This window comes from Lipotes vexillifer, unplaced genomic scaffold (assembly GCF_000442215.2).
Source record: "Lipotes vexillifer unplaced genomic scaffold, Lipotes_vexillifer_v1.1 scaffold414, whole genome shotgun sequence".
NCBI classification, from domain to species: domain Eukaryota; kingdom Metazoa; phylum Chordata; class Mammalia; order Artiodactyla; family Lipotidae; genus Lipotes; species Lipotes vexillifer.
In genome coordinates this window covers 2,510,546-2,525,661 of record NW_006782864.1, presented here as the reverse complement: position 1 = coordinate 2,525,661, position 15,116 = coordinate 2,510,546, and the positions used below count along the sequence as shown (strand labels likewise).

At 43.7% G+C, this 15,116-nt stretch overlaps 1 protein-coding gene across 1 annotated transcript in view; it reads right to left on the bottom strand.

Annotated features, from left to right (window-relative positions):
- The window catches only part of ZMAT4 (zinc finger matrin-type 4), a 214,526-nt gene that overhangs the window by 155,228 nt on the left and 44,182 nt on the right, over positions 1-15,116 (bottom strand). The window contains exon 2 of the mRNA XM_007455489.1: positions 14,596-14,685. Within this exon, the coding sequence (XP_007455551.1) occupies positions 14,596-14,685 (90 nt within the window). The remainder of the gene's footprint in view (positions 1-14,595; positions 14,686-15,116) is intronic.

Below are 15,116 nucleotides of genomic sequence, written 5' to 3'. Positions count from 1 at the left end.
AAAAAAAAAAAAAAAAAAAAAAAAAAAAAAAAAAAAGCCAAGTCTGTATGGAGTGAGGGAAGGACAGGAGAGACACACTCACAACTTTTATTTCTTGGTGTTGAGGAAATTTCAGGCCTTAATCCCATCTTGAATTTTTTCATTCTCCATTACAGCAATGGATAGAAGGGTAATGAGAGATCAAACAAACTAATTTCTCAATTCTAGGACGTGACATCATGACCATTCATTTCTGGGATTGCAAATGCCAACCAGTGACCTTCTAGGATTATGTACAGCTGTGATGAGGAAATTTAATAAGAAAATTTCAACCAACACTCAGTGTAGAAAGGAAACAGACTTTTTTCTTTTACAATAAAATATCAAAAATTTTAAAAAAACAACATTGTGTCTTACAATACATATTCAGTGCTTATAGCCCAAACTATAATGACTATTTAAATTATACAGAGGACAAAATTTGCTGAGTTCTTGAGTATCTGAAGCCATAGACATTCCTTGAAAGGTCAGCTGTAAAACCCAGTTAATAACTTTGAAGAAAAAAATGCCTTTTTCCATCAGGAATTTACAATAAAAATCATCTCCTTTTCTACACAATTTTTCTTTTAACTATACTTGGCAAAAAGACAAAGCTAATGGAGGAATTATAAATAACTACAGGGCTATTTGGCTATACAATGTCACAGATCAACAGGAACAACCCCTGTTGCAAGTAGGAAATAGTCCTACACCATTCGCTCACATATGCTTCCAGAGAGAGTTTCGATGGGGTTTTAAGAATGACATGCTTAAACGGCTGCATTTTTAATATCTATTAAAGTCGCTGTGCCATGACTGAATAATGCCACCCGTGAACAGGAGGAAAGGGAATACAGTACAACCAACCACACCACGCATGTGACCGAGGGGAGTGCTTGCTGTCACTGCAGCTGTTCCAAACATCTCAACTCTCTCCTGCTTAGACTCAACGATGGGGATTGGATAGCGGCCAAGTCAGGACAAGATTAAAGTGTTCCTCCAAGCAAAGATCTGATGTGCAAATACCAACACCATATTTTTCACTCTTTGAATTAGTTTCGGTTCCTTCGAACGAGAATGTTATTGGACACTGCAATATTTCCTCTCAGTTTGTCTCGTTCCTTGGCCATCACCTAGGGCTTCTACAGAAAATGTATCTCTCAGCAGCATCTAGTTCTGGGTACAGACCACTGAATTTCACCACTAGGTCATTCTAACCAGTCTGTATGTGTTTCTCCCCCTATCAAATGTAGCAGCAGAAAGACCCTCAGCATCATCTGGGCTATTAGAAAGAAGGTAACAGGTGTAGAGCATCCCTCCCCCACCAGCCTCTGGGGGGCTCCCCATTTCACGTTTACATTATCACATGCATTCTTCTCAGTAGTCCTGGAGCATATGGGTTGTTGGCAGCATTTCTCAGATGAGGAAGCTAAGTCTTAGAAAAATTAAAAAACTTGACCATGGTCACCCAGCTAGCAGAAGGCCAGATTCAATGCCAGGGAAGTTCCCAAAGCCTATGACTTTTCCTTTATATTAAACTGAATCAGCTGGCACTTCAGCATCTAAAACCTCAGATTTTCTATAGGTCTGTAAGGCCATCAACCCTTAGTAGGACCTGGCGGAAAAAAGAACGTGACTGGGATGCCCCACCAAACATTGCTCCAGCCCACGGCAGGCTCTGAGTGGAAGATTTCCTTGAGTCACTCCGATAAAGAATGTTCTACGGGAACCTAGCACTACCGATGTCAACGATATATGAAATGGCTGAGCCAGGAGTGAAAGTGTATTCTTAAAAATAAGGAAAGTCAATGCATCAAAGCCTGCCACTGGGAAGTGGGAGAATGAGAAAGAATTAGATGACATGCCTCAAACCTTCTTTATCTCATTTGTAAAACAGGCACAGTAAATGCTCACGTTGAGAAAATGTTCTGAGACTGACATAAGCTCACAAGTGCAGAGCTCCCAGCTCAGTCTGTGATATGGGGCACGTGCATGAGTGAGGTTTGCTGGACCCAAGTCCAAAAAGCCATTTTACTGCAAATTAGTAGAAAGCAGCACATCATCCCTATTTTCAAAATGTATTTTGCAAGGCTTTCTGGTATTTATCAGGAGACATTCATCATTGTCTCAGCATGACCTGCAGCAAATCTAGGTCACATGAAGTTAAAATGTATCTTGTATTCCAATGTCACAACCCCTTGTCCGGTTCTAAGGCAAGAAGAAAAATATACATATATTCCTAAATGAACACATCAACCTAAACAGAGCCAAACGGTGGCAAGACGGAAGGTAGTGAAGGAAACGGACTTCTTTGTTCTGCAAGAATAATATTCTGAGCATGAGGAATGCCCAGAGGTGACAAAGGAGAAACAGAACGGGCACTAGGGGTCATGTAACAGGGTGACAGCAGGTGTGATTTATGACATGGCTGCACAAGAGTACAGACTCACGGGGCTTTGTAGGACAAAGCAGGGAAGGGAGGCAAGATGCCCTCACACCCCTTCCTGCAGCCAAGGAAGAGATGAAGATAAATGGACCCAGACACAGAAGGAAAGAAATCTGATTAAACATGAGTGATAAAATTTTCAGGATAGTTTTGGGATTTCAGAGAAAAACAAACTGATGTTTTGTGAGATTCTAGAATGTTAACCAAGGAAATCTATCTATCAGGGGAAAAAATAATTGAGACAGGGAAGATATGTTTGTGATACAAACACCTAAAAAGAGAAAACATAGCAGAAAGGGAGGAGAGAGCTGCAGATCCCAGCTGTCACGCGCCAGCGAGTCACCTGTGCCTGGAGGTGCTTGGAGGCTCCTGTGTACCCATGCTACCTACCCCCAAAAAAGCCAACATAGAAACTAACATTTCAGAGCTGAAATCAGCTGGAGAGAGACTATCACAGGTCAAACAGCTCTTTGGCAATCTGTGGTCACCAGAATTCTTTTATTCAAACTACCGTAAACAAAAATATCTTTCGATTCATTTTCAAGGGCCCAAGTGGTATGCAAAGTGAGAAGACACAAACTAGGGAATTTGATCCATACCCTTCCAAGTCTTTTTTTTTTTTAACATCTTTAATGGAGTATAATTGCTTTACAATGGTGTGTTAGTTTCTGCTTTATAACAAAGTGAATCAGTTATACATATACATATGTCCCCATATCTCTCCCCTCTTGCATCCCCCTCCCTCCCACCCTCCCTATCGCACCCCTCTAGGTGGTCACAAAGCACGGAGCTGATCTCCCTGTGCTATGCTGCTGCTTCCCACTAGCTATCTATTTTACATTTGGTAGTGTATATATGTCCATGCCACTCTCTCACTTTGTTCCAGCTTACCCTTCCCCCTCCCCATATCCTCAAGTCCATTCTCTAGTAGGTCTGTGTCTTTATTCCCGTCTTACCCCTAGGTTCTTCGTGACATTTTTTTTTTTTCTTAAATTCCTCAAGGTCACCCAGGAGGCATTCTCGATCTCTTCACCCCTGAGGCAGCACCAGATTGTCCTCCAGAGAAGGACTTCCTGACTATCAGGTCCCTTTTGTCTTATGGCTGAAAGGGGGTTGGGCTCTGGGAAGGACATCTACCTCTGTGAGCTGCACACCAACTCCTGCTCACACAGCCTTGATTTCTGGTAAAATAGGATCAAGCCCCCAAAAGCAGACAGGTGGAGGCAGGCAATGCCTAGCAGCAGAGGTGTCCACTGAGAGGGCAGTAGGGTTTGCCAAAGGGAAGGATGGAGTCAGGATGTGTAGATGGTTATTAGAAGCAACTTATGTTGGGACCAGCTTGTGCTATGAGAGCACGCCCTCCAACGACCTGCCTCTCTCTTTCTTTGGGTTTTTCCTATTTGAATATGACCCCCATGGGACCAAGAACCTGGTCAAGATTCTTGTGGAAACTGTCCATAACCCTCAGGTTTTCTTGAACAAAGCCAATTTCACAAAATATTCTTTTAACAAGACCACTTTGATAGGTATATAACTAAACTATGATTTCATGGAAATGTTCTAGAAGACTTTCTATACAATTGATCATTTTTTATTAAACTATTGTTTAAATTCTTAATTGTTTTAAAGAAAAAACAATGGGGCAATAGCTTATTATGAAGATATGAACAATCATTTATGGAACCCCTCTGTGTGAGGTGCTAAGGTACAAAGGTGAGTTAAGCAAAGCCCATGCACTCAAGAAGTCTAAAATCGTGCTCTCTGGGTCCTACCATCTTTGCCTTTTAAACAAAGGAAGAATGGGATGGACCCCCTGGGAATCACTGGACCCAGGTCCCGCGACCACACCTAAACTGTTCCCACCTTTTAAATAATCCCATCCTCCTGCTAGAGGCGTATTATCTAACTACTGCTAGAGGCGTATTATCTAACTTCTGTGTCCTCTCTGGACGCCTGCAATAACTTCCTGCTGGTATCCTTCATTCAGGGTACCGGGGTTCTGGTAACTGTCCTCTCCCCAGCCCCTCCCTTGGTGACTGTCTTGAACTCACTCAACGCACTGCCCTGCCTTTGGATATCAGCACACCAGGAGGGCACCTCTAGCCCATGCCTCTCTGGACTCCACCCCCTGGGCTGGTCCCTGGTGGTCCTCACCCTCCATCAGAGAGGTAGAAAGGCTTGATTGGGAAGAAGCTGTGAGGACAAAGCCCCCCCACCCACTGGGTCCCTCTCCTTTGCTGCCCCATACCCCTTGGCTGGGGGCAAATTCACCTCTACGCCACTTTAGCCCTGCCGTGCCTGGAGCAGCATGGACAAAGAGTTTCATCACGTTCTTCCCTGTTTCTCAGATCTTTCTGCTCTCTGGGTCACAACCTCAAGGTTATTGTGGCAGGGGGCAGGGGGGTAGGGTGGGAGCGGCAACCATCCAGTGGCGTACGTTTTAAACTTGGAAGTCATTCAGAAACCTCCTTCTCTTTCACATCCATTATCCACTTCATCCATTTTTACCTACTTCATTGTCCCTCGGATCTATTTATTGCTCATTTCTCTCCACTGCCGTCACCCTCATCCAAGGCCATACTCTTTCAGTTGATAAAAGCAATGTTCACATACTGAGGTATGAGGCAGTCATTCTGGCTTAATTTGATAGCCCGTTTGTGGCTACCACACCTACTTTATACATCTGCTTTAGTTATTAAAGAAAAGGGTGCACTGACCAGAAGTAAAGAATGTCCATGTTAAAAATAAAGATGAAATGCCCCCCTTCCTGGGACACCAATGCTCGTGCTCCTTGCGTGATAATACCCCCTTCCCAGGCGCCAAGGCCATACTGACTCGCTGTGTGCATGCTGATCTGGTTTTTTGAAAACCTAAAGGAATGTATCCCTGACTTGTTAGATGTTCTTTGTTCTGACAAGACATAAAACTGTGCTGAAAACCATGCTTCTCCAGAGCAGTTTCTCAGAGTAATCTAAGAAGCTGTCTTCTTGGCTATCGCCCTCAGTTTGGCTCAGATAAAACTCTTTTCTACTCCTATTATAGACTGTTTATGGATGATTTACATGGACACAGGAAACAGTTGAAAGTCTGATACTTGACAGTTCAAAGCAGACGAGACTCTTCTTTCCATCAATCCATTCTCTGCACCTCACCGCGCGGCTTCTAGCCATGCTGGCTTTCTTGTTATTCCTTAAACGCTGTGATTTCTCTGACTGCAGACACTTTGCATATGCTGTTCCATCTGCCTGGAATTCTCCTGTCTCCCCTCCCTGCTCTGACTAATCCTTACTCAGGGAAGACCTCCCTGATGCCAAAGACCTTGTGATTTTCCCATTCTCTACTTTTCCACTACGTTCCTTCATTTAGATATCTGTATGACTTTTTACATCAGCATCCATTTCCCACACTATCCTGTAAACAAACTGTATCTGTTTCATTTGCTATTAAATTCTCCATAATTAACACAGCACCTGACTCTTGGTAGACAGCCAGTTAATACGAAAGATTAAGTAAATGAAGAATATATAGTAATTCAGAGCTCAGATTCAAGAGCTAAAACTGTACTGTGTTTGAACCTTGGCTGTATCACTTACAAGGTGTACGATTTTGGATGAGATACTTGACCAAAGCTTCAGCTTTCACATCTTTTTAAGATGGAGGCAATGAAGAGTCCTACTTGCACTTGTAAAGTTCAAATGAGATAAATCCCAAGTATTTAGTAAAGGGCCTGACACATAAAAAGGGCTTAATAAGTCATCTGCTAAGGAGAGGCTATATCCAATGATAACAATATAATAATGGGATTACGGAGTACAGGAGGAGGCCACAAGGCTTACAGTAATCGAACACCCATGACACTACCTTCACCTTAAAAAAATTACTTTCAAAGCTGTCATTTTGGGGAATTCTTCCTCTCCTCTGAGTCAGATTCTAGATGGAAATAATAACTATGATATATATTTTTTAGTATAAATGAGCTTTAGTACCAGAGTCCCAAGCTACAGATCTTGTCACAGGCCTAGGAAGTTATATACAGCTTAAGTGCCATACTACACACTCACATCTGTTTTTTCATTTAAATTATCATCTGTGTGTTTGTATAACAAAAGTGTTACTCCCCTGTTGGGTACAGTTTGGAGAGGAACTACTAGATTTTTCAGGACATATCATTGATCTGTAGTGACAAGAAAAAATATTCTACATCAGGGCTGTCTCAGAAAACTCAGGAGTCCTGGTTACCATAAATTCAGTTTGGTGGGACGATGGCAGAAGAAACAAACCATCCTCATTGTTTCCACAGTGTGGCAGACTTCAAACTGATTCTTACAACATAACCGGTTCATAAATTTCAGTCTATCCTATTGAAAGAAAGAAAGCGAAATAGCAACAAAGTTCCTGTTCAGGGGTTGGGAATGATACTTCTAATTCCCTACAACCTTCAATCTGCTGGGCCCCCCAAAAAAGGAAACTCTGGAAATGAACAGAAGACAAGGCAGCTTTAGAGTCTGGAATGTTCCAAAGGGATCATTCCTATGAGTAGGCAGACAGCCACCCAGAGGGATGACAACTCACCTCCTCCTTCTCCAGAATCATCCACTTCACACAGGGGTGGGCAAACATTTCCTGTGTGGCAGCCAGAGAGTAAACATTGCAGGCTTTGTGGGACAGAGAGTCCTCCACTGCAGCTACTCAATTCTGCTGTGTGATGTGAAGAGAGCTCTAGACAGTATGGAGAGGATTGAGTATGGCTGTGTTCCAATAAGGCTTTATTTATGAGCATTAATTTTTGAACTCCATGTAATTTTCATGTCACGATGTATTATTCTTCTTTTGATTTTTTCCAAACATTTAAAAACGTGAAAACCATTCTTCGCTTGCAGACCTTACAAAATAAGTAGTGGCTGCATTTGGCCGGTGGCTATGTTCTGACCCCTGGCTTAAGACACATAAATAAATATTAAGTCACACCTATCGATTTCCTAATTGCTCTTCGAGTCTTCCAGATGTGAACAGCAGGCCTGCCCCTAACTGGAAGATAGAAGGTCGTATATTGCACTGCAGAGATGAAAGAATGGAATAGACAAATACGTTTTTTAAATCCCATGAAGGAACATTTTACACACACTTTACAGTTTATTACACAGCTTCGCAAACAGGAAGCTTCTAAACAAGCAGGGCAGTGCTTGTAATCCCTGATTATAAAACCATGGCAGTGAAGGTTTAGAAAGTTCAAAGCAATGCTGTAAAACTATAGGTTGCTGAACCAGGGAAAGAATCCCCACTTCTAGCTCTAAATGTGCAACTGGTAGCCAAGACACAGCATCCTCAGTAGATGCACCCCTCTTTGAGAATTCCCCATGAATTCAGCAGCAGACCAGTCGAGAAAATGGAAAATATTGACAAAGTAAATGTCAATATTATGCACAGTATGGGTCTGTACCTTTGTCTACCATCCAATCTCCACTTTTGTCTCTACTGCTGTGCTGGGAGAATACTGCCCCCCCAAACTCAGGTCCACCTCGGACATATGGCCTTATTTGGAAATAGGGTCTTTTCAGATGTAATTACGATGATGTCACACTGGATTATAATGAGTGCTAAATCTAATGACTGGGGTCTTTTTTCGAAGAGGAGAGGACACCCAAAGATACACACAGGGAAGAAAGCAGACTGGTGTGACTCAGCTGCAAGTCAGGGAACACCAAGCGTTCTCAGCAACCACCAGCAGCTAGGAGAGAAGCGTGGACCTGACTTTCAATCAGAGCCTCCAGAGGGAGGTTCTGCCTACACCTTGACTTCAGATTTGTAGCCTCCAGAACTGTGAGAGAATAAATTTCTATTGTTGTGAGCCAAGCAGTTTGTGATCATTTGTTATAGCAGCCCAAGGAGATGAGCACAGCCACCCACTAGCATTTTGTATCTTGAAATACGTTTGAATTTTGTTTCCCTGAAGATATCACTCACATCGAGGCCACACTCAGAAGAGGCCTTTCCCACCCTTCTTCATTAGTATCATCCACATCCCACCCTTCAAGAATCAGCTCAGTGTCACTTCCTCCAGGAAACACTGTCCTGCCCCGTCTGCTTTAATTATTAAAGAAAAGGGCACAGTGACCAAAAGTAAAGAATGTCCATGTTAAAAATAAAGATGAAATGTCTCCATTCCTGGGACACCAATGCTCGTGCTCCTTCCATGATAAAACCCCCTTCCCAGGCGCCAAGGCCATACTGACTCACTGTGTTATGTGGTGGTGGGTTTTCTTCTTGTGTTTTTTTTTCTTCTGAAACCTTGAAGGAAGGTGTCCTGATTTGTTTGATGCTCTTAGTTCTTACAGGACATAAAAAGCCCTGTGCTGAGGGCTTCCCCGGTGGCGCAGTGGTTGAGAGCCCGCCTGCCGATGCAGGGGACGCGGGTTCGTGCCCCGGTCTGGGAAGATCCCACATGCCGTGGAGCGGCTGGGCCCGTGAGCCGTGGCCGCTGAGCCTGCGCGTCCGGAGCCTGTGCTCCGCGATGGGAGAGGCCACGACAGTGAGAGCCCGTGTACCGCAAAAAATCCCCAAAACTGTGCTGAAAACCAGGCTTCTCTGGAGCAGTTTCTCAGAGTTGTCTGAGAGGCTGTCTTCTGGGCTCAAATACAACTCTTTGCTATTCCTATTATAGATTGTTTATTGATTATTTTTGTTGATGGTAGCCTGGACACATATTTAGGGTAGTGCCTAGCACACTGTATGAAAAGACATGATTTGCACATTGAAGCCCCGACTAGATCCTGATTTCTGTTGAGAAAGGTTCCATGCCCTTCCATCTTTGTGCCCCCAGAACTTAGTAGACGCTCACCACCTGTCTCTGGGAGTGGCATGGTTAGCTAGTTTGAAGGGCTAGAGGGAATTTTATTTTGTTGTGTTTTATGTTTTCCCAGCCTTGTCTCTGCCACTCACCAGCTGTAAGACCAGAGTCAAATGCCTTAATCTCGATTTCAGTTTGCTTCTCTGTGGGGATAATGCTAGCTCTTGCTTTATACAGGAGGTGTGAGGATTAAATGTGTTGATGTATATAAAGCATGTAGAACTTAAGTGGGAAGCACCTGATAAGTGCCAGTTACTATTATTACTTTGCCCCAGAACAGCAATATTCTCTGGCTATGGACCCAGCAATGGCTTCCATGACTCCAGATAAGATACAATTTCAAGATACGTGGAAGAAGCCCAGGAATAAGATTTAGGGAAGCCGGGAGGGTCTTATTCTCAGGCCTGACAAATTTGGACAAGTCATGGTACTTATTTGGGCCTTATTTTCACCTTTGTAATTACGGGGTGGGAGGGAGGTTATATCAAGTCCTCCCAACCTGAAACCCAGGATATTTAGGGGCCTGTGAACGTGATAATGGAGGTTCTCAAGCTGCACTGAATATTTCAGACCTAAGGGAAACCATATAAATATTTAGGAGTGATAAGTTCAGTCACACTAACCAAATGTCAAGTTTCCCCACTTAGAAGAAATTGCATTAATTCCACGTAAAAACACTGTTTATTTTATACCAACTGGCAATTTGGGTTGGCAGTTACTTATCTTTACAGAATGAAAATAAAAGTAAAATTAAATCACCTTTTTAACTTAAAAGTGCTATTTCCCGGGGCTTCCCTGGTGGCGCAGTGGTTGAGAGTCCGCCTGCAGACGCAGGGGACACGGGTTCGTGCCCTGGTCCAGGAAGATCCCACATGCCGCGGAGCGGCTGGGCCCGTGAGCCATGGCCCCTGAGCCTGCGCATCCGGAGCCTGTGCTCCGCAACGGGAGAGGCCGCAACAGTGAGAGGCCCGCGTACCGCAAAAAAAAAAAAAAAAAAGAGTGCTATTTCCCAAGCAGACAATTTTTTTTCAAAGCATGTGACCCATGAGTGAGAAGATAATAAAAAGGGCCATTGGCAGAAATCCGAGGCTCTCAGTGGACTAGATAATCTTTAAAGTCCTTTTTGGCTCTAATGCCCGTGGGATTCCTGAACATTTCTCTAAGGCAATCAACTCTAACAATTTATTTCGCATTTAATTTTACTCTGTGGCCTCAAGGGGAAAATATCCTGCTCTAAAATTTCAGGGAAAAAACATAGAATACCCAAATGACGATTCTAAAGAGTAAAGCAGGGAATTTAAAATGCTGGAAAGGCCAGAAGACAGAAATGAATTTAACTTTTTAAAAAGCAACGACAACAAAAGGTCAAATGACCTGGAATAGAAATGGCAATGGCCCTGGGAAAAATAACGCACTTCTGTTCATCTGTAGGTAAATTCAGAGTTACTGTGTATTCCCAGGCTGCCATTACCCGTCAACTTTAGGGATCACTGCAGGCCCAAGGTTCATGTGTGGTCAGGGTTTGGAAAATCAACAACAAGTTTTCTATTTTCAGAAACACTCCTTCTGTTGGACATTCAGGGCAGCCATAAAAGTGTCCTCAATCAAGTAACACTAGGATGCAAACCACAGACCCTGGGAGCAGGGGAGGTGGGAGAATGGGCAAGACTGGAGAGGCAAGTGGACCAAAGTGTTACATCCTCCCAAGATCACAGGTGCTGGTGGAGAGAGGATCAGTAATAATAATGCCTGCAGAGGGACATCCCTGGTGGTCCAGTGGTTAAGAGTCCGCCTTCCAATGCAGGGGAAGCAGGTTCGACCCCTGGTCGGGGAACTAGGATCCCTCATGCTGCGGGGCAACTAAGCCCACACACTGCAACTAGAGAGCTCACGTGCCACAACTAGAGAAAAGCCTGTGCACCGCAAGCACAACTAAGACCCGACACAGCCAAATAAATAAATTAATTAGTTAATAATAATAATGCCTGCAGAAAGCACTTTGAAAACAAAGTGCTATATAAACGGGTTAGTTCAGCTGAGTCTTAGGATGAACCTGTACTTTAGAGATTCTTACCCTCATCCCCATTTTACCACCCTGTGGAAATAAACAACCACCAAATGGGAACAAGAAAGGCTATTTATGTAGAGCTTGCTGTAGCAAGACAGCCAGCCAACAGCACCTGCATTTGGAGGAAACTCAAAGGCAAGCAGAGAAGTGGAGAGGAGCTTCATAATGGAAAAGGGGTAGGTTTCACCCGTGCCCTGATTGGAGGCTGTTGGCCTGGGGAAACTGCAGGTGGGCCACATAGAATGGGACAGCCTATGTGATTGGTTAGGGGTACCTATTTGGCTTTTTCTGGTTGGTCCTAAGTTGGAAACAGGGACAGAAATTAGGGAAGCTGTCAGCTATTCATCAAGCCTGGCCATTCGAGGCCTACTGTTACAGGGCTATTTTTTGACTTCCTGGATTGTCGCTAGAGACGGTGGTCTGACTTCCTACAAGTCTGACTCACAGCTGGCAGGCTTCTGGGCCAGTTACTGGATATCAATGGGTTGGTTTTCTGGACTGGTTGCTGCAGGTTGTGGGTCAAAGTTCTACTTTTAGATATGTTCTGGCCATTGTCGATTTGTGTATTTAGTCTTTCAACCCTTAGGTGTGAGTCTGTACCAGAGAAAATTGGCCCAAATAGTTACCAACATCAACTCGCAGGGCCCTGGAGAGGGGCTGGGGGTACCTTCCACACAGCATCCAATGCATCAAGACGCCTAATGGAAATGATCTATTCCTCCTGTGAAATGTCCATACAGCCTATTAAGGCATCAACCATCTCTTTTAAAAAGTGAGATCATTATGTTGCTTTTCCTACTTACTTATTTGCTTCCAGACAATGATTAACAAGTCATTGAAAATGATTCAATCAACAAATCACTGGTAGAGCTAAGTTTTCAAAATCCAGGAAAAAGTTCTCAAAGGGGCCTTTGGTAAAGTACCCTTGCAAACACTTCTTTCTGTAAAATCTGAACCTCTCCCCCTCTATCAACTGACCCCAAGGAGTCTGGCAGAACCGGAGCCTGAGTGGGGTGAAACATGGATCTGACCAGAGCAGCAAAGATCGTGTCCTCAAGGTCACAGCTGGAGTCACAGTGCCCCTTTCTGTTTGCTTGTGAAGGGGAGCAGAAATAACCCCTCCCCAAAATAAGCCACTTTGGCATATTGATTTTTTTTAATGAAGCTACTTAAGAAAGAGCAAGTTCCAAGAAGGATACTCTGACCATTCTTTGTCCCCCTGAAAGCAGGAAATAAATCTCCCATGTAAAAGACAGGAGGAGACAGACATCCATATCACCAAAGATAGGGAATTCAGGGGGGGGAGAAGCCTGTATAAACCAACTTTGTTATTCCTTCACTAATTTGCTACCCCAAGCCCAAAAGCCTTTGTCATGTCAATTCCTCACAAATTTATTTCTTTGCTTCTTTGTATAAAAACCATAAAAGTTGCCTGCTTTGGTCACCTCCTTGAGTCTCCTATCTTTGGGTCTCCCACATGTATGAAATGAAATTTGTTCTTCTGTTCATGTGTTTTATGTCATTTTAATTATTAGACCAGCCAAGGAACCTAGAAAGGAAAGGTTTTTCTCCCCCCTGATGTATTACTCGCTAGGAGCTCAGATATAAGTGCAACATTCATGATTAGAATTTGAGTGGATAGAAAATAATCTGTGTTCAAAGAGCTAACTGTCAAATGTCCGTGAATCCTATTGTTTCTGACTCTTAGGATTAGATGCTAAATGCTATTGAATAAAAGGATACATCGCTGAATAATTTCAGGAGGAAATAGAAAACCTAATTCTGTTCTCTCTGTTAATAGACAGCTGATGGAGGGAGGGACTCCAACGTGGTTACAGGATTCTGAGATCACATAAAAGCTGACTTAGGCCAACTTTCCTGTGTCTTAATAGGTTCCTTGGCTAGGGATGCACCTAAGAAAACACCTGTCCTCACCTCACTCTCATGCCTCCAGCTGGTACCACCCATCCAAGCCCAAAGACCCCAGCTCACATGCCAACCCTGCAGTAACACCTTCCCTGGTCAGATGGCCCTGGCATGACTCACCCACCCTTTGTCTCCATGGGGCTTTGTACAAATGTTAACAAACCCCTACACTGTGGCATCAGAGCTATTTTTTATACAATGTTAACCTCTCTCATTATATTGAAGTCTCTTTAAAGCCACAGGTCTGTGGCTTATGTGTCTCTGTTTCCTCAGTGGGCAGTAAAGAAAAATCCACAGCATCCAGATGAGTCTATACGTGAGCACCTCATTTTGTGATGCTGAGACACGGGCTTAGAATCTGTGGACCCTGCCAGCTCTGCTGCTTGCTACCTTTGGTCACATGCAGTTACCTCTCTCTCTCTGTTTCTTCCGTGACAACAAACAAGTACAGTTTTTGTCCAGTCTCTTTGATGATCATGTATTAATTTTTAATAAGACTGGCATCGATATGGCAGCAGAAAGAAAACAGGATCACAAGCACAGTGAGAGTGTGGGGTGTGAATTCTACATCCTCAGTCTCAGCCCTCAAAGGGTGAGGAGTTTCTGTGTTTCATCAGCAGTTTTTATCACGGAGGGTCTCTGCCATGGGTGGATAAGAATATTCCACTCATTAGGAAAAGGGTCTCCTGCTGGGAGGAAGCAATATTTCTCTCACCAGTCTTGGCCTTGGCCTGGCTAAGGGAACCCCTTTGCTCTGACATTAAACCCTCAAAGCAACTTTCTAATTGTCATTTGTCTTCCTAGGTAAACATTCCCTCAGGGAAAAGTGACGCTGATCAAAGCCCTGAATATTTTTATTTGCAAGATGTGCACAGCTTTCATTATAAATGAACAAATGGCATTCTGTTTTACACACCAAAGGAAACATACATTATGTAGAAAGCAAAGCATCTGATCTTTCTGACAGGTTTGCCCTTAGGTCATGTCTTCTGAAGGTGCCCGCCTCCCCTCAGCCAGCCTCTGTCTGTCTCAGCCCCTGTCTGTTCTTTTCTATGTGAGGTCCCAGCACAGTACCATCAAAAAGTCTCCCAACCCCATACTGGCAAGTTCAGGCAGGAAAAAAGGAAAAGTCTTGCTTACATGTCATATTTTCTGTAATATTTAATGCGAACGATTTCAACTCACTTAGCTTTCCCACTAAGCTGGACATAACTGCAATTCCCAGACCTGCAAAGTTTTTAGCAAACAGAACAAATTATCCAAGGATAACATGTGGCATCAGATACTCACATTCTCTGATCGGAGCCTCTTTGCAGGACACCCACCGTCCCTGGGGTGAAGCATGTAATATAGTCGGACTTTACTGGCATGTTTTCGACTCTGGGAAGAAAAAGCAGAAGCAGATACTGTGAAAGAGAAGGCATTCTGAATCCTTGGACACATAGCCAGTGACTGCAAATGCCCAAAAGAACTTTGCTTAGAAAACACTTGAAACAACAAGGTCCTCATTGCAGAGCACAGAGAACTACATTCAATATCCTATGGTAAACCATAATGGAAAAGAATATTTTAAAAAGAAGGTATATATGTGTGTAACTGAATCACTTTGCTACACAGCAGAAATTAACACTTTATAAATCAACTATACTTCAATTAAAAAATATTAGGGCTTCCCTGGTGGCGCAGTGGTTGAGAGTCCGCCTGCCAATGCAGGGGACACGTGTTCGCGCCCTGGTCCAGGAGGATCCCATATGCCGCGGAGCGGCTGGGCCCGTGAGCCATGGCCGCTGAGCCTGCGCGGCTGGAGCCTG